This window comes from Miscanthus floridulus, chromosome 14, assembly GCF_019320115.1.
Source record: "Miscanthus floridulus cultivar M001 chromosome 14, ASM1932011v1, whole genome shotgun sequence".
In the NCBI taxonomy this organism is placed as follows: domain Eukaryota; kingdom Viridiplantae; phylum Streptophyta; class Magnoliopsida; order Poales; family Poaceae; genus Miscanthus; species Miscanthus floridulus.
In genome coordinates, this window is record NC_089593.1 from 13,415,549 (window position 1) to 13,434,131 (window position 18,583).

Consider the following 18,583-nt stretch of genomic DNA (forward strand, 5'->3'; position numbering starts at 1 on the left):
GTTAGGCTGCTGATTAAACCCACCTTGAGAAGACTTATGCTCACCTGTGGGAGCAGAGGAATTTCCACCAAGAGTAGCTTTAGAGTTTTTGCCTATCTCCTTCTCTTCTTCACCTAGAAGATTAAGTTTAAGGCTAATAGTTTTGACTTGTTAAGCTCGTGAGCTAGCTTGATCGCGAGCCTGCTCATTAACTATGCAAGCTGAAATGGTGGCTCAGCTTGTTGAAAAATATAAACGAGCTGAGCTACTAACGAGCAGAGCCGAGTTGAGTGATCGAGTTACCGAGCTACGAGCTTTACGTCCAGCTATAGGGTGATTACCAGCTTGTGTAAATTACCATGCACCTTTTGTTTTCTTTTATTTTTATGACTGCGTATATCGACTCATTGCCGAGGCTGAAACTATATATATGTTTTATATAGGAAAAGGGTTTCCCTTCTCTGAAAAAACAGGCGATTGATAGAGGATTGCGTCGATGAACAATCAGGCTACTAATAAATTAAGTGATTAATTAAGCTGAAAAGGAAATTTGGAAATTACTTTTGGCGCCGGTTGCACACGTAGAGGCCAGACGACACGAGAGAGACGACGAGAGCAAAGACCATGCAGGCGCTCCCTTGCACAAGTGCACAACAAAGATAAATGATGCCACACAAGGCGGCCGGAGGCCCCAAGAAAGTGAGAGCGAAACCGAGAGGACCGGCCATGTCCGACTCGTCGTCGCCTCCGCCGGCGCAGGAGTTATTGCTGCCGACTGACCGGTCCTCGTCCTCGGACGACGATGTTGACGACGTCGTCGTCGACGACGACCTCGTCATCGCAATCCACCACCAAACCTCCGGAGGGGAGGAAGGGCAGCGTCGTCGTGGTCGTGGTCCCATCATCATATCCATGCCACCGGCCCCCGCGTTGTTCGTGCCCTGGGTCGTCCTTGGCAGCGGTGGCGGCGGCGAGGGGCCGGCGCCAGCGGCGTCCATCGAGGCTCTGCCCACGGTGGAGGTGTCAGAGCCCGGCGCGGTCTGCGCCATCTGCAAGGACGACCTCCCGCTCGCGGCCGCCGCGCGGAGGCTCCCGTGCGGCCACCTGTACCACTCCTCCTGCATCGTGCCGTGGCTGGAGGTGCACAACTCCTGCCCCATCTGCCGCTGCCCCCTCCCCTCCGACCACACCGAGCCTGCAGCAGGGGAGGAGGTGGCGCCGGCGGTGTCGGAGCAGGACCCGCCGCCAGCTGCTGGCACTGATCTGCAGCTCCCCGCGCAGGCTGTCAGTGTGAGTGGGGAAGGAGAAGAGACGATTGTGCCGTCCGTTTGAGTCTGTGATTTCTGCAATCTTCGATGTTCTGTTGTGAGCTACTCTACATCTTGTATTTTGTTGTGAAATGAGTCGTGGTTGAATCATCACCGAGCAAATGAATGCGACGAAACAATGATGCGATGCTTGCGTGGACCCTTCCTATATTGTCTAAAACTTGCTTTGACGTTATTTAATGGGAAAAGACTGGGAATTTGCTTCGTCCATATGGTATTTTTGTTACGAATGGAAATGTTGATGCTTTTCGTCTGCCCTTCACCGCCAGTGTTACATTTGCATGAACCACAGTTTGACCTTCTCCCTCGCCTTGACATGAGGTTTTCTCTACACCTAAGAGACACGGTGCAGCGCCACCACTTGGCCTCCGGTTCATCATAACCAAAAACAACTCAATTGAAAGGATTTCATCTTGCTTGATAATCACTCATCATCACAATACCAACTTCATGTTGCGTTCCTACCAAGGAAGTAACAGTAAATCGGTGGTAAGTTGTTGCTCGGGAATAGGAATTGTGGAAGAACATCAAGAACAAGAGGAAGAACGGGCGAAATTTGGGAAAGTAGTTTCTTCTATTTAGTTCATGGTCCTTTTCAGTTACAACTCTCCCGGTTTATACTTCACCGGGCACAGCTACCGACTTACAATTTAGGCAAGCCCACTCGGCCCAACACACATATATATACGGCCCAGACCACCTAGCCACGGCTGAGCCTTGTAACATGCCCTCCTCTTGAGTTCTAGCACTACCGGACTAAGTGGCTTTGTCGAGTGCCAGAGTACTCGGCAAAATCCAATTTATATTTGACAAAGGATTTGCCGAGTGCTGTACTCGATGAAGGCCACTCGACAAAAAATGGGCCGGCAAAGACGTCTTTGTCGAGTGTCTTTTGTCGGGCACTCGGCCCGACACTCGGCAAAGTTGGAACCGAAAAAAACCCGAAAAAATGGGAATTTTTTTTAATCGGTGGAGGCCCCCACCGGCCAGCGTCCGCCCATCTCCGGCATTTTTTCACGTAAAATTCGCGGCTACGAAGCCGACGGGATTCGAACCGGCGACCTCTGCCTCGCGTGTCCCCTCCTCTAACCACTGCACCACACTGTCACCTATGTCTAGATTCCGTTTTGGTTCCCCATATATTATACTAAACCGAGTGTAAATTGCTTGTTTGAGACCCTAAACGAATTCAAATAAAAAAGTTGTAAACTACAAAGTTTCATAACTTTTCGAGATCTACACTTTTAGTTTAGGAAGTTTTTCCATCCAAGGTCGTTTACAAAATTTTGAAATTCAAACGCAGTTTTGCATGACACGATGATTTCAAATCAAAAAGTTGCCAACTACAATGTTTCATAACTTTTCGAGATCTACAGAGTTTATTTTGGTTATTTTTCCATCCGAGGTCGTTTGAAAAGTTTATTTTGGTTGTTTGGTCATCTGTTCATCCGACATGGTCGTTCTAACATTGTTTACAAATCTTATATATCTCTCTTATAGTTTCATAAACCACAAGAGAGATATGTTAGATTTGGGAACAAATTTACTTTCACTTTGTCATATGAAGAAAAGACCAAAACAAACATTGTACATCTTGATGAGTTATACAACTTTGTAGTTGAAAACTTTTTCATTTGAATTAATTTACTGCTTCAAAATGTGCTTTGAAATTTTCTTTGCCTAGTGTCAAAAAAAACACTCGGCAAAGAGCTTCTTTGATGAGTGTAAAAAAAACACTCGGCAAAGAAACATCTTTGCCGAGTGTCAAAAAAACACTCGGCAAAGAAGCTTCTTTGCCGAGTGTAAAAAAAACACTCGGTAAAGAGCTTCTTTGCCGACTGTTTTTTTTTTCCGAGTGTTTTTTTTCCCGCACTCGGCAAAGAAGCTCTTTGCCGAGTGCCCGAAAAAAAACACTCGGCAACCCACTTGGCACTCGGCAAAGAGCCGGTCTCCGGTAGTGTAGCTTGTTCCCAAGCTGGCGCCTTTGGAAACTACTCATACATAAGGATGGCAACGGGTCGGGTTCGGATCGGATGGAGTCTCCGTGCACCCAAAACCGAAACCCGAAATCGAAACCTGAATCCGCCCCGAAAACCGATTCGGGTGGAAATCCATCACCAAAACCAAACCCGCGGATACCCGAAACCCGAACGGATACCCGAAACCCGAATGGATACCCGAAACCCGCGGATATATATACACATATTCACATGTATAAACAAGAGGCAACAAATAATAAATATTTTCATGAGTCAACTTTAAATAAATTTAATAATCTAAGTAAACAAATTATTATTAGTATATTATAAAACATGAGTTTTAATTCCAAATGATTTATTTCGGATATCCATTGGATATCCACGGGTCGGAAACCAAACCCGAAACCGAACCCGATTGGTTTCGGGGCCCCGAACTCGAAAACCGTGGGTGAAAAACCATCCCCAAACCCGAACCCGCAGAACCCGAAACCCGCGGATATCCGCCCCAAACCCGATCCGTTGCCATCCTTACTCATACACCCAGCGAGCTGACTCCCATGTCCGATATATACCTAGGCAACGCATTCCACTGCATCAACACTTGAGGCTGGGCTAAAGTACCTTGAAGTAGCAATATGTGGTTCAGGACTGCCACTGCATGGAGCTGTTGAATAATGGATGCTTCAGTTTGTAGCATTAACTCTGAAATCACCGACGTACGAGAAGGTACATGGAGCGTCAGTTGAGACACATGAATAGGAGGCAAATCCAGCTCGTATCCTACTTTCCCAACGCAAGCAAGAACTATGAATGCTTCGAACGGTGCTCACTCAAGATCATAATGGTAAGTAGTATTGTACCGATACTTTGGTAAAGAAAGCCATTTACTCCATTGTTTGGGGGCAAGAGTGAATTGTACATCTGAGAAATACTTTGAGGCATTGATTGAGTCATTCAACTTGTCCATCCGTTTGAGGATGATAAGAAGAGCTCATAATAAGTTTAGTGTCAGACAACCTGAAGAGCTCTTGCCACACTTGACTTGCGAATACTATCTTTGTTGGATATGGCAGTGCATTTGGTCACTGTTGAAGTGATTCCTTTTAGAGTGATCCTCTTCCCAGTATATGTAAACCTCATGATCTTCTTTTGCTAGTGAACCCACGTAGGACTTCAAGATTCCAGCCAGTCTTCACCCACAATCATATCATAACACTGCAATGGAAGTATACCCACATCTAATAAGAAAGTGTGACCCTAAGTCCACCACTATAACCCCTCAATAGTCTTGTTACATGTCGTTGGGCTACATCATCAATCATGTATTGAGCAATGAGCATGCACCCCTTCCACTGGCTTGTATGGCATTTGTGCAGCCACTGCTCACTGATAAATGTGCCCACACTCCCTGAATCAACCAATACTGTGAATCTTGCCCTTAAGCCTCATTGTCCTCTTCCTAAGGTGCACAGCCAGTGGCACAACACCTACATCTAACTGTCTCCACTGGGTCATCACAAGCTACAAAATCCTCCACATCTTCAAAAGCATCCGAGATTCTTCAAGAACATGGAGAGAGAGAGAGACTTGAGCTAGTCATTTGTGGTATGTCCTCACTTCTCTCCACATTTGAAAATAGTCCATTCTTCCTTCTGTAACCTTTGAGGGCTTGAAATTTATCTTTACAGTCTGTATTGTTAGCTTTTGATTTCATAAATGCTCCCTTATCAGGCTCAACCACTTCATTTCCTTGATGTGCCTTGAAACTGCTCTTTTGAAACTGTTTGGACGATCTGTTCTTATGAATATCCAACTCATATTCTTGTATAAGAGCTAAAGAACCCACAATCTGAACATCCTTTGAGCGATGCAAGAGGATGGCAGACCTAATCTCCTCCTTGAGCCCTCCCAAGAAACGAGTGACAAATAAGTGTCATCATAGGTCGTGTTGTACAATAGAGAATCCCATGAGATAGTTGTTCAAGTTTGTCCAAATACTCTATGACCGATCCTGTATGTCTGAGGGCATCCAATTGACGCAACTGAGTAGAGTACTGATCACAATGAAAGCGCTCAGACACAGCAGTCCAAAATTGATCCCAAGTTCCCAATTGAGAACTCTGTCGCGGCGTTCATCAGGTCTGCAGCTATGTCGTCGCTTGCTCTATAAAGCTGAGGGCAACAAATTTGGTCTTGAGATTCTCCCTGATTGAATAAACATTGAAGAACATCTCACACAGATCGCCTAGGGTTCTCGCCATCAAAACATGGAAACTCCATTTTAGGCATAGTTGCAGGACGAATCACAGAATCCCGATTACCCCCATGCATGTTCCCATTTCTCAGTCGCCTGAATTCTGGGCTTGTCTTCAGGCGACGCCTCCTCCGTTGGATGGAGCTTCAGATCCGGGCGCTGGTATTGGGTCCGTGGCTGTGTTTGGTTCTTATTGGGTCCGATCGAGCTCGACTGCACCCGCTAACACCGATCGAGCTCGCCGCGGACCTCCCCCTTCCCACGCCACGGCACCGCCGCGAGCGCCCACTGCCGCCCGCGCTGGCATCTCCCTCTCTCCCCTCCCCATCTTCTCACTCGGAAGCCGCCGCCGCCCCCTCGGTCACTCGGACGAACGCGCGCCGCGCGTAGGCCCCGCCCGGCCTCGGATTCCGTCGCTCCACGACAAGCACCCCAGCTTCAGATGCTGCGCCCGTGCCTCGGCTCCGTGCCCGCGCCCCGCCTCAAGATGCTGCCCGCGGCTGGCTCGTCTCCGCCGTAGCTTGAGGTCGGCAGCTAGCTGCGTCCTTCGCGCGCTTCGTCGTGGTTTGTTGCTTGAAAATCCCCTGACCCTGTTGATTCGATTTACTTCTCTTTGACTTTGTTAGTGGTTTCGGTTTGGATTGCTTGTTAGAAATGGATTCGAAGCTAAGTTGGGCATTTCTGCTTGCTCAATTGATTTTAGGGGTTGGCTCAGATGTTTTTTTGAGTGTGGTGTGGCTTTGTAGATCTGGTTTTGGATGATGGTGTTCATGTAGTAGTTATTTATTTATTTTTGGCAGAATGACAGCGTCGTCAGACAAGCAACACGGATTTAAGGGCAAGGTAATGTACTTGCTGTGCTGTTATCAAGCCTGCGATGAACAGCAGTAGCTTATGCCATGTTACCCATCCATGCTTTGTTTTCTTCAGAGGCTCTGATGGTTCTAGCAGTACACCTTCGCTTTGGAAAAATGCATCTGTATCATCCAACATGAGCGGTCTTGCCTCACAATGTGCAGGAAATTCAGGTGAACTTTTTTCTGTCCATCTATCTTCTCCTTTTCTGTTTAGTTATTTTGATGTCATATATGTGCAGAGTTTAGTGTAGACAGCTCCTACCTAGATCACACTTACTAGCCTCCACCAGTTTCAGACTGCTTGGCGTCCACATTTTCGGGTAAAATTATGTACATGTGTTGATATTAGTTCTGACATATAAATGGCATGTGTTATGTCTATACTATTTGAAATTAGTTTGATTGGATTCAGTACATATGATTCCGAAGGGAATGTTGCCTATCTGAGCTATGTGTCCTCCAGTAGTAGATGAGACACTGCCTGTCTTATGTGCATCGATTTGCTTTAGTGTATTTTTTGTTGCTCTGTCCTGCCTATGCTGCTGCCGTGAACATTCCAGTTTTAGGTGTGATTCCATTGTCGAATTGAACTAGGTTTCCAAGAACTGAGCACTGGATTTTTTTAACTCTACACTGATTATTAATCTGGCAGGCAGGATCAAAGAGTTCAGTTTTCGTTTATGGTCTGAATTGCCTAGTTCAGCTGAATGTCCGATTGTAGTTGGTCTGAAATTGACGCTCGTTCAGTTCCGAGGTTTCGACTATGGCAATGGTTTTCATTAGTCCATAGGACTGATAGCTATGGCCTACGGATGTGATAGCTATTTTCTTGCTTTATAAGCAATGGTTCTCTGTTATTGTAGCTTTGACATACAGATCGACATGTCAAATATGTTCCTATGCTGATCTATTTTTAGTGGTGAGCTCAGATGTTTTTTTTTTAGTTGTGATTGCTTTGGTGCTGTGCTTACATATCATTTTCCTGGAAATATGCTACTCTGCTGTCATGCTTACTAATGTCTTCCATTTTTTCCTGTCTATAGTGAGTTGATTATTGACGATGAACTTGTAGTAGAGGGCCATCTTTGCTTAAGCTTCAGTAGCCATCATGCCTAATTGAGCAAGAGATCTCTTGGTCGGCCATTAATAGAGCAAGAGATCTCTTGGTCGGCCATTAATAGAGCAAGGCTTTTGCTACAGTTTGCTTGCTTGCTTGTAGTTGCTTCTTCATCTCTGAGTCTCTAACTGTATGCAATTTGACTGTCAACAACAGTTTTTTTGGCTCAACGTTTGCTCTCAGTTTGAAAAGGGCAGATCTCTTACTCGTTTTTATATTTGTTTGATGAAAAACAAACAAATATAAAATTCAGTTACACAATTGCAATCACCAACAATGTAAATTGCAGCTATTGGGTAGTGCAATTATAGTTCTCAGCATATGCAATTGTAGGTCTGAACATTTAATTTTGTGATTTGTGATTCTGTTATATTGTAATTTGTGTAAATACAAAAGGTCACCTCCTCCTTGGTTTTTTTTCTGTAGATTTTTTTTCTGTTTTTCTGCTATTTTTAGATTATCACTGTCCCTATTAATTTTTAATTAGTACTTAGGGAATCCTTTTTTCTGTTTTTCATTCGTACCTACCTCTGTCCGTGCAGCAGACTACAGTAGAACCAACCAGAACTGAACAAACAAGACAGATGATGAAGATAGCGGATATCGGATCATGCGCCCGTTAAGGTTTGGCGGGCCCGATAGTTGCTTGGGCTGATTTGCGGGTTCATTCGCGGAATCGTTATAGCTGCCTGGGTGACAGAAACGACAGAACACAGATCTGACCCTTGGATGCACATCCAAGGGCCTGTAGCGTCGCCTGAAAAAAGTCTATATTTCAGGCACATGAAATATAGCAAATCCCACAGGCTCGAGCAGTATATCCATCTACATTAAACCAGTTCTAGTCTTCCTACATCTAGTATGCAGAGCATGCAGATAGTGCTGGATGCAATTATTTGTGGTTCATTTCATATTTGAACTTGGATGCAAAAAACACCCTATAGACAATAGACTTTTCTGGTCAGAAGTTTTTTTTTTTTTTTTTGATTGCTGGTCAGAAGTTAAAATGAACAATTCCTGCTTATTCAAACTAGCTCATAAGGAGAAACACCTTAGATCAATGCCCCAGCGAGCACTTGTTCTTTTGATTCCAAGGGACTGAGAATGACATTTCAGGACAGAACAGAACAGTCAAGGTGAAAATAAAGGTCAGGTGAGAACTGAGCAGACTGGTCTGTTTTGGGAGAAGGCAGTAGCTAGTGAACACAGACGACTTGACTACGACGAAATTAGCCAATCCAAGTGCCAGGAATGCCATTGACAAGGACTGTACGTAGCATTTAATTAATTGCATACTCATCTCTCGTAATCGTATTAGGGCGACCACGCGGTAGCTGCCAAGTCAAAGTCCTTCCTGTCCATCTCCATGTGCTAACTCCGCTCTTGCCTACGCATGCAGGCAGGCACAGCCCAATTTAATCTATTCTCCCAAGTTGGTTGTTAATTATGTTGCCATCTCCATATATAAGTACAGCCGATTAGGAGTAACTTCATCGCTTAATCTTCCCTTCATTCCTTCTCCGAAAGCTGCTTCCACAAGGGATTGAAGGAACCTGAAGTTTACAGAACAAGCTGCAGTTCATCAGATAGCAGAATACCAGATCGAGTTGAGCTAGAATGAAATTAGCAGAGATGAAGCACCACCACTACCACCATGACAACTGCAGATGTCTTCCTCAATCTTCAGCTTATTCTGGTCACCACTCTCTTGCCTGCGACAGCAACCACCGGTCGGCGATGAAGGAGATCTCCAGGGAGCAGTCTCTGGTGACACAGCTGCGAGCCATCGTCCTCCCTGCGCTGCAGCAGGCGGACGAACGCTACGAGCTTGTTGCCCAGATGTTCCAGAGCATACTGGATTGCTCCAGCAAGGCCATGGCCGAGCTGCAGCGTCATCATCAGTCTGATGATGATGCTCGAGCAGATGACGTGCTGGTTGATGACAAGAAGAGAGTGAAGAGGAGTATCTCTGTTGACAGCATCAGGAAGGAGGATGATGCTGTTAAGCCGAGTCATCAGCAGCTCAAGAGAGGGTATGCATGCATTTTCCAACATCAATTGATGAGTAAAACTACTGCTTTTCTTTTTGTTCATAGTGCTTCTGTATATGTATTATGTGAGCATGGGATTAAGCTTTCTATTGATTTTGATTCTTTTGTTTGCAAACAAATTAAATTTCGAGCAGGAGATTTGATAAGTCGATGTCACTTGAAACGCCCGTTCCACACTATGACGGACGGCAGTGGAGGAAATACGGGCAGAAGCAGATCAACAAATCAAATCAAAACACCCAAGGTAAATTTTTCCTTATTAATTGAAGGGACATCTAGCTCTCCTTGGTGGTGTACTTCTGAGACTCTTTGATTTCTTTCTCTTTTAACACACCCGGGGATGTATGAATTAGCGGAGCGACTAGCGCCCGGATGTTCGAACCCGGCGTCCGTCCAGACACTGCTCCCGTGCCTACGCCCGACGCACGACCAGACCCGTGCCCAATGCATGCCCTGCACCCGACGCACGCCCCGCGCGCCCATCCCTGCTCTGGAAGGCATTGTCGGTTTGGACGGAGCTTCCTGCGCCTGCGCTCGACACACGCAGCATGGAGGCCAGTGTCCCATCCCGCCCGATGCGCCGCGTCTGCGACCATCCCGCTTCACATCCCCGCGCGCTCTCGTGTACACGGCCTACACGGCCTCCATCTTCGCCACACCAGGGAGGTAGCAGCTGGACCACCGAGGGTTTAGGCTTCCTCCATACCTACATCCAGATTTAGTTTTACAACTCTCAAATAAAACAATTGCAACGTACGTCTGAAACAGATGAAACATTCGGAACATACATCCAAATAAAATACTTGCAACATACGTCTGAAAACAGATGAAACACTTGAAACATGGTCTTAAAACATGCGTGTATAGCCATAGCAACATATGCAACATCCAAATCTACTTTTGCAACATCCAGATGAAATACTTGCAACATAAGTCTGAAAACATATGAAACATTTGAAACACATACTTGAAACATGCGTGTATAGCCATAACAACATATGCAACATTCCAGATGAAACACTTGAAACAGACGTCTGAAACAACTGAAACACTTAGAAACATAGGCTTGCAACATGTCTAAAAACGTCTAAAACACTTAACACAGCGTCGCCGGCAGTCACAGTCTATCTGGCGGGGAACTGCAGTGGCGCAGACCTCCCTTTCCTGCCAACGGCACGAGGTGGATGGGGGCGCAGGCGCAGGCCTCCCCTGCCTCCTCTTGTGCGACGGGCGAGGTGGATGAGAGCGCGGGCGGGGTACGCGGAGCAGGTGCGGTCGACGCGGGCGGGGGGAGCGAAGCGGTTCATCCGGACGGGACGGACGTCCGTGGCATATCATTGCCAATGAATTAACAAGGTTCATCAGAAAGAAAGAAATCGCCACAAAATCATATGCATGTGACGAATAATATCAAAACCAGATCTTGGACTCTTATTATGCGCTCACTCGTTACTAGAGTTAGCAGCGAATGAAGTTCATCAGCCATGCAAAAAAAAAAAAAAACTAATCACTAAATCATGTGCATGTGCAGAAACCTAATAATGCTGCAAATCTATAATAGATTGTACAATCACTAAATCGACTATACATATATGCAGAAACTACTACAGATGCGCCTACAGGCAGGAACAGGGCTGTAAAGCAACAAAGACAGTGCAACAGCAAGATGATGACAGCACAGGCACTGATCATCCCATATGTTCACAGTCGTCTACCACGGCCAGCATACTTGCAAGGACAACAATGGCATCAGCTCAGGCACCGATGACTCTGAAACAAACAGCCAATCCAGCGTATCGACAATTTGTACAGATCCATATGGCCCTGAGAAATCCCCAGAGGGCAATAAGCCGTTCAACAAATCTGCAGATTTGATCACAAGGAACAGCACGTATGAGCCATTCGACATGACTGTGTTTGAACCTTTGGATTTAGACAGTTGGGAGTCGGATGCATTCTTAAGGTTTGGAGCCTGATAATTCACATATATATCGATGAAAAGCTTACTTTCAAAAAAATGAAAAGCTAGTGATCAATTGATAAGCTGATATGGTATGAATGAAGAGTGATAATAAACAGAGGATAATATATACAGATGGGGGTGGGGGGGGGGGGGAGAGAGAGAGAGTATTCCTTCAACTGTATAGTATGGGTGCAATTCTCAACATGTAAAAGAAAAAAAGAGCCCCTTTTTTCCCTGAGGACTCAAAAATAGAACCTAGCTTTGGATTTCAACTTGTAGTATTGAGTGTTATCTGGTGATAGAAACAGTCACAGAATCCCCTGTGCTGCTGTGGCCGTTTAGAACTTGAACAGTGGGGTGGTTCTAATTTCATTGGGAAAGTTATGAAAACAGAGCCCCTTACTAGAATAAAAGCAGGTCCCATGCATGATTCATGAAGCCCACGATCCATTCCAGCATTAATGCACAATTTTCATATGCATGGCATGGCGTCATGTGGATAGACAAACTAAGAGGAACTCTATGACCCCACTAACTTGGACCGAATGTATATGACTCTTTCTCTCAACAATATAATGTTCCAGATAAATCAGCAGGAAAACAATGCTGCATGTTGATTTGTGGTGTCCTATTTTTGTTTTTCCTAATTTGCCAATTTTATTAATTGTAGCTGATTGGGATGTAAACTCATAGTAGTGTTGACAGAGGGAGGGTGTGAAGAGTATTAGTTCATGAATTGCAGGTTGAAACTAATCGGCCTTTCTCAACTATAACTGTGAACAGAATAACTGAGAGATGTTGCCCTGCGAGGAATCAGCTGGCATTTGGAATGCATGGGATCTCCACCTTCTTATATTACTAATATAGTCGCGTTCTTGGTTTCACATATGAGAGCATATGTCTGCTATAACTTGCATCAAACTCAATCTCTAAATATATATGTGGGAAAAACACTGAATGTAGCACTTATAATGCTTATGTGTAAGAGGTGGTGTGCTTACCATTGGTTGAATAGATTCCGTTTCATCGAACACTTGAAGGGACCCAAGCAACAAAATGTATATTGCATTATTACACCAGCTTTTACTTTTATGATCTTTAACTACATCAACTTGCGGGTTCAAACCTATGATTTGATGCCTCATAATTGGTATATCGATGAATGAAATAGTGATTGACCTGCATGATATGAAATAAATCTTAGGAACAGTGTGGGAAGGAGAGATATAATAAAAGAAAGAAAAAGAGAAATAGTGCCGAAAACTGATAAGTATGGGTACCTGGATTTTGACAGGAGAACGACGTGGTAAGAGTGGGGGCAGCTAGGAAGAACAGGTGCAAGGGTGGCGGCAGGATCGGGGAGGGAGGGATCATGGCTGGCAGGAAAGGAAGTAAACTTGAGAGAGTTCCAGCACAGCGAGTCCCCAACTAGTGCGTTGGTAGCGAACATAAAGAAGAAAACATGGCTTTGAATGGTAGCAAGGACAAAACATTTAGTGGCTCTATAGCATGAGAATATTTCTTTATTTTTATTCTGGTTCTCGCTGATATGTAAAAGCTTCTTCTTTATCAATGAAATAGACAGTCTCATGGCCATCCATTAAAAAAACAAGTGAAAAGTATACTGGTAGAATATATATAGGGTGACAAGTCTTTGTGAAAGTTAGGGAGTAGATTAAACAGACTCAATTTGTCTGATCTTGTTACAATCAGATACCAGTCTGAAGGTATTGGATTCTCACAATACAGTATCCTTGTGATTGCTGCATTCTGGAATATCAGCGCAGCCTTAATATGGAAATCATATGTTCAGAGTCATGCATTGCAATAGCAAGCAACTATACACATAATTATGTAAACTAACCACAAGTAGGTAGCCGATGATGATCATTGAAGTATTTATAAACTGGGTATGTTGACACCCCCAGGCCCCCAGCCGCCACAAGCTTGTCTGTGTATGCTCTCAATGCACGTGCATACCAGATCAGTTGTAGATGGAATTGATCAGCCTGTTCGCTGGTTGGTTTCTGGGCTGATAAGCCCGTCTGGTGCTGGTTTGTTGTGAGAGGAAAACACTGTATCATGACAGATAAGCCCTGGCTGAAATCAACAAGCGAACAGGATAGATGTTTCAACCAGAATTTAATTAGAAAAGGGATATGTATGTATGAAGTGGTAGTATAGAGTTCAGTGCACAAGCTGGCTTATCTCTTGGGAGTAGGGAGTTCAGTACACAAGTATAGCTGTTACTTGCATCAGACTTGCTAATACTATAAGGTTAGATAACCAATGGTATGAATTAGTAATATGCCTGCATCGCTTCACCAAACACCTGACGGAATCCAAGCAAGACAATGACTCTGTAAACTGCATCAACTAGCATATACATATGTCTAGCTATCCTGCAAATGGGAAGTAGCTATAGTAAACTAAGGTATATGCTACTTGTGTTTTAATTAAGCTCTAACATGTCATTGAGAGTAAGGAGTTATTCATTTGTAATGGCACATGTTACTTTCTAAATAAATGGCACAAAGGCTAATGGACAAAGTCATTTTGAATCTTGAGCTGTGACCATTGAAGAAAGGGGCGTTGTGGGCATCATCCTTGTCCAAAATACAGTTAAACTAACTGGAAGTCTGCAAACAAAAGAATAACCATGCATGCATATGCCACACTGTGACACAAATATGAGATATAATGACAAAAAAACCAATGATCCATAAGTTGGAATATTTTGTTTTTTTAGGAATATTATATTTTATTACTAGTTAATACTCACTCCATCCTGAAATATAAGGTATCCAAGGAATTCTAGAAGAAAGCAAAAGACGCATGTGACTCTCCCTTAAAAGTAGGGAGATATTATGTTTACCATATTTGAGCCTGGTGGTTCAGTGGTTGGGTTGACAATAAAGAATAAACACTAATGGCAACTAGGTAGCATGTGATTGGAGCCTAGGAGAGTTAATTCACCTAGAATCCCTTATAATTTGAGATATATTTTGAATGCTTGGTTATCTTATATTTCAAGATGGAGTTAGTATATAAATTTGTGTATGTAAAAGTTACAAGTGCTTGAGTTACCTGTGCGGGTAGGTAAGCAAGCTAATATACGTAAAGATCACATATTTGGGCTCTAACCTAGAATCCTACAAAAGGCTTCCTCCCTCAAGGTTGGGCCAGGAAGAAGGGCCGACCTCCTATTGTCCTTCCTGCTATGCTACTAGAATCTTTGGAAACACAGTACAAAGTTTTCTTCCGCTCATTGTCATCCACTCATCATCACTCCCATGCCTGCTGGACCTGATAGTGGACCAAGTGGCCTCAGGCTTTTGGCGCCAACTGTTATCTATTAGTCAAGCTTATCTACCCACCCGCTAAGTTGATGCTATCAAAAGCTATACCTTAAGTGAAGAGTTGGAACTGTTTCAATGTTTAATTTTGAGATTTGAGTCTCAAAGCTATGGCAGGCTGGCAGAAGATTTTTTTTTGTGTGTGCGTACGTGCACCAACTGTGGCACATGTGAGAAAGAACTGTTGGACACTATTCTGCATGTAGGGAAATATCCTTATAACTACCAATTCCCTTATCTTTTGTCGCAATCAATTGGTATGTTTGGCTGGCACGTATGGCATTCATGTGGTGCTCAGGAATCCTGAAGGATTCACCACATATCCCTTAACTTTGTTCTCTTGTTTTGGTTGATAATGATGCATGGCGGTCAACAAAACTAGTTCAAGGCTATGGTTAGTCTGAGTGGAACTATCAGTACATGTTCATATTATGAAGTATATATGATCTTTGAACACATAACATGCAATTTTCATGGTTCTCAACATGTTTTTGACAATCACTTACTGTTTAATTTAATTATTCAACAGGCTTCATGTGTACCTGCAGTACTTTTCTCATGCATGTATGAGGATTAACATAAATTGAATTTCATGTAATGATTTATCTTACGCAAAGTTTAAAGTTTGAACCGATGATAAATGATGATAACCTACTTCATCATAGCACATCTGTTATGTAAAAGATGAAATTAACTAGCTAGTTTATTTTGCATTCATTTCCAAATAACTAGGTGTCATTTACCATTATTAGACTCCAACCAAGCATGTCCCTGTCCTACGGCCGGTGTAGTTACAGCAACGTTGCTCCCTATAACAGCCTCTAGAATTATTGCCTATATACATGCTTCCTTTCATGAATGTCTATGCCATTTGAGCGATGAAGACAGTACCGTAGATCCTGCATGATTAGCCAAGTCTTTGGTTGTCAGAACTGTCGACCACAAAAAACTAATGACAATCTAGTGGGCGATTTTCAAGCTAAACAAGTGACATAACAGAAATGCTTATTCACACATCAAATAACTTATGGAGACAGAAATTTTCTTACAAATGTAATTTTTATGCATCGCCTCTGTTATATTCTATACATGAATAAATCAGTTGCGTTTTTTATGCATTAGATATGTCAATAATCCTTATCATCTGATGATCAACAATTAAGTTCATACTAATTTATCTTCCTCCAACAATTTAAAACACTAGTACCACTAGTGTGACATTTAATAATCATCATCTGACCTTATAATAACATTACTATGTACTATACTTCAAATGTGTCTCCTAGGCCCATCACACATAATGTAATTAAACACATTCATCGAATGACAATTATGTAACAATCAGGATTATGTAGATTGATGCATCAGTCTGAGAAAAATAGGATCTTGAATGACACCTTTAGTTCTACCATAGTACTGATGGATAGGGACACAATACTCTCCCTTGTCTTTTCCAGTGAGAAAATTTGAAAAATGATCCATTCCCTCCACCATGCTCATACTGTGTGATGTTACTTGCTTGTATATAAATAGATGCCTAAAGCTGCATATACCTAGCACCTTGAGCTCCAAAGTCCAACTATTATAGCCACATATATTTGAGAAAGCATCCAATGAACATCCTTGAATCTTCCACTCATAGTGGCTGCCAAGTGGTGATCAACGAGATTGAACACCAAAGGGCTCTAGTGATGAAGCTACATGACCTTATCCTACCAATACTTGATCCCTGTAGTAGGCAGGAGAAGCTTGCGCAGCAACTCTTTCAAGATATATTCAGATCCTCAAGTAAGGTTATCTCCTTTCTCGAACTTGGTGATAACAGTAACAAACAGGCCAATCTTATCAAATATAGAAGAAAAGGTGGTAAGAATAACGTGGAGAGTCACATGTTGGGGGAGGAAGCTAAAGAAATTGGAAATAAGAGAAGGTATGTAGCAAAAGAGCATATATATGTTTACTTATATATCATTTACTGTGGTGCTTAAAATATTTATCCCTTCTCTTAGGAAGAATGCACAACACACAGGTTCAGTTGTGACACAAGCACCACACTTTGATGGATATCAATGGAGGAAGTATGGACAGAAGTGGATCTCCAAAGCAAAGCATTCTAGGTATGTAATAAAACATATGTATTGACGTACTTCATATATATAATATTTTCTATACTGAATTTGGATTCTCATGTTGTATTCTAGTCGGGTGGTTTTTTGGCCCGGTTTCCACTCAAAAAACTACACTGACACCTTTTTTTATGTTTTCTTCTAATAAAATTTGCGGCAAAGCTTTTGCCGTCCTTTCAAAATAAAATGGGTGTGGATGATTAGCTTTGTGCACATATAATGTAGCTCAAAATTGCAGCCATACATATTCTCATCTATGTGGATGAATCATACTTTGCATATTTTGCCTTTTGTGTATAATAAAAAATATATAATGATGTCATGCTTAATCAGGAGCTACTATAGATGTGCCAATAGTAAAGACCAAGGGTGTCTTGCAACTAAGACAGTTCAACAGAAGGAATCAGATGGAAGCGCTGGAACAGTGAGGTTGTTCGATGTTGACTATTACGGCCAGCACATTTGCAAGAAGGATGACATAATCCATCCATATGTTGTTGAGACAACACAATATAGTGCACCAATTGTCAATCATAACCAAAGCATTAGTGGATCAACGGTTGTTCATAATGATGTCCATGGAGTTCAGGATGAAAGCTTTGAAAACTTATTCATGGTGCCAAGCACGCCAGAATATTTGATAGATTTCACAGATGTTGAAATGGCAGGGGCACTTGAGGTTACCTCCATGATGATCTTTGAAGATATATGGGCGTAATAAAGAAGTGATGAGAAGGAACTCCTGTGAAGGTGTACATCAGTTGGCTCACATGCAGATAGCCATTGCTTCATGAGTTGTGACAAGAAAGGGACACAAGTATGTTACCTGTAGAGTTATAATATGTGTGATAAGCAAAGAAAATGGATATGCAGAAAGTAAATAGTGGACAGAAATTATGTCTTAAAAGTTGTAAATGCTGTCCCACATGCTAGAATGATGTACTAATATCTAGACTTTCCTTTGAGTGTAATTGTAACCATCCCATTCGTCCCAGCCTCTGTAAAACACATCCTGCAAAGTCTTCATAACAGGTAAAGTGTCCTGGACTAGTAGCTTATACTAACTTGTTAACATTTGATGGAGAGCATCAGAAACATGGGAAATAGTAATAATTAGCATGACAAATGGCATTCCAGTCAAGAAAAAACTCGATAGTTATTCACAATTTCACAAATCGATATGACACCTGTCCAACTTTGCTACATCCTCCATGCATACATGCTGCAGCCTAGCTATCAGGATGGTTAATTATATTCTCCCATCACCCATCCCATGCCTCGTTGACTTGATCCAGTATATGTGTCTGTAGTAGAACTGAATGAACTTAATATAAAAAAAAACCCACAAGAATAAGTAAACATCTGACTTAATATAATTGGTGGACCGGAAGAAACATAAACATCCTGGTCGATTTTGGAAGCCACTTAAAATTGGGTGGTTCTGCTATGTGGCCTGAAATGTCCTACGAACACTAGAGGCCCCAGCCCCAAGGTAGGTAGGTTGGCCATTGGTCTCACTGAAAGGTGACGAAAGGTTCACACTTGACACCACACCGGAGTATATGCCGGAGGA

At 42.9% G+C, this 18,583-nt stretch overlaps 2 protein-coding genes and 1 pseudogene across 2 annotated transcripts; all 3 read left to right on the top strand.

Annotated features, from left to right (window-relative positions):
* Nucleotides 1-642: 642 nt before the first annotated feature.
* Nucleotides 643-1,311, top strand: LOC136504629 (E3 ubiquitin-protein ligase MPSR1-like). Its single transcript, XM_066499584.1, has one exon. The coding sequence runs from the start codon at nucleotides 643-645 to the stop codon at nucleotides 1,309-1,311; it is 669 nt and encodes a 222-aa protein (XP_066355681.1).
* A 3,704-nt stretch (nucleotides 1,312-5,015) lies between these two features.
* LOC136504114 (probable WRKY transcription factor 70) lies at nucleotides 5,016-11,661 on the top strand (annotated as a pseudogene).
* Nucleotides 11,662-16,309: 4,648 nt separating this feature from the next.
* Nucleotides 16,310-18,064, top strand: LOC136504115 (probable WRKY transcription factor 67). Its single transcript, XM_066498980.1, has 3 exons — nucleotides 16,310-16,814; nucleotides 16,894-17,001; nucleotides 17,344-18,064. Exons 1-3 carry the CDS (start codon nucleotides 16,498-16,500, stop codon nucleotides 17,726-17,728), a joined length of 810 nt encoding a protein of 269 aa, XP_066355077.1. The 5' UTR covers nucleotides 16,310-16,497; the 3' UTR covers nucleotides 17,729-18,064.
* The last annotated feature ends 519 nt before the right edge of the window (nucleotides 18,065-18,583 follow it).

What these genes read in the sequence shown, in the direction of transcription:
- LOC136504629 (XM_066499584.1), top strand. Translation starts at nt 643, where the DNA reads ATGATGCCACACAAGGCGGCCGGAGGCCCCAAGAAAGTGAGAGCGAAA.
- LOC136504115 (XM_066498980.1), top strand. Translation starts at nt 16,498, where the DNA reads ATGAACATCCTTGAATCTTCCACTCATAGTGGCTGCCAAGTGGTGATC. An exon ending in GAAATTGGAAATAAGAGAAG is followed by an intron (nt 16,815 to 16,893) that starts GTATGTAGCAAA and finishes CCCTTCTCTTAG; the next exon opens with GAAGAATGCACAACACACAG. An exon ending in TCCAAAGCAAAGCATTCTAG is followed by an intron (nt 17,002 to 17,343) that starts GTATGTAATAAA and finishes ATGCTTAATCAG; the next exon opens with GAGCTACTATAGATGTGCCA.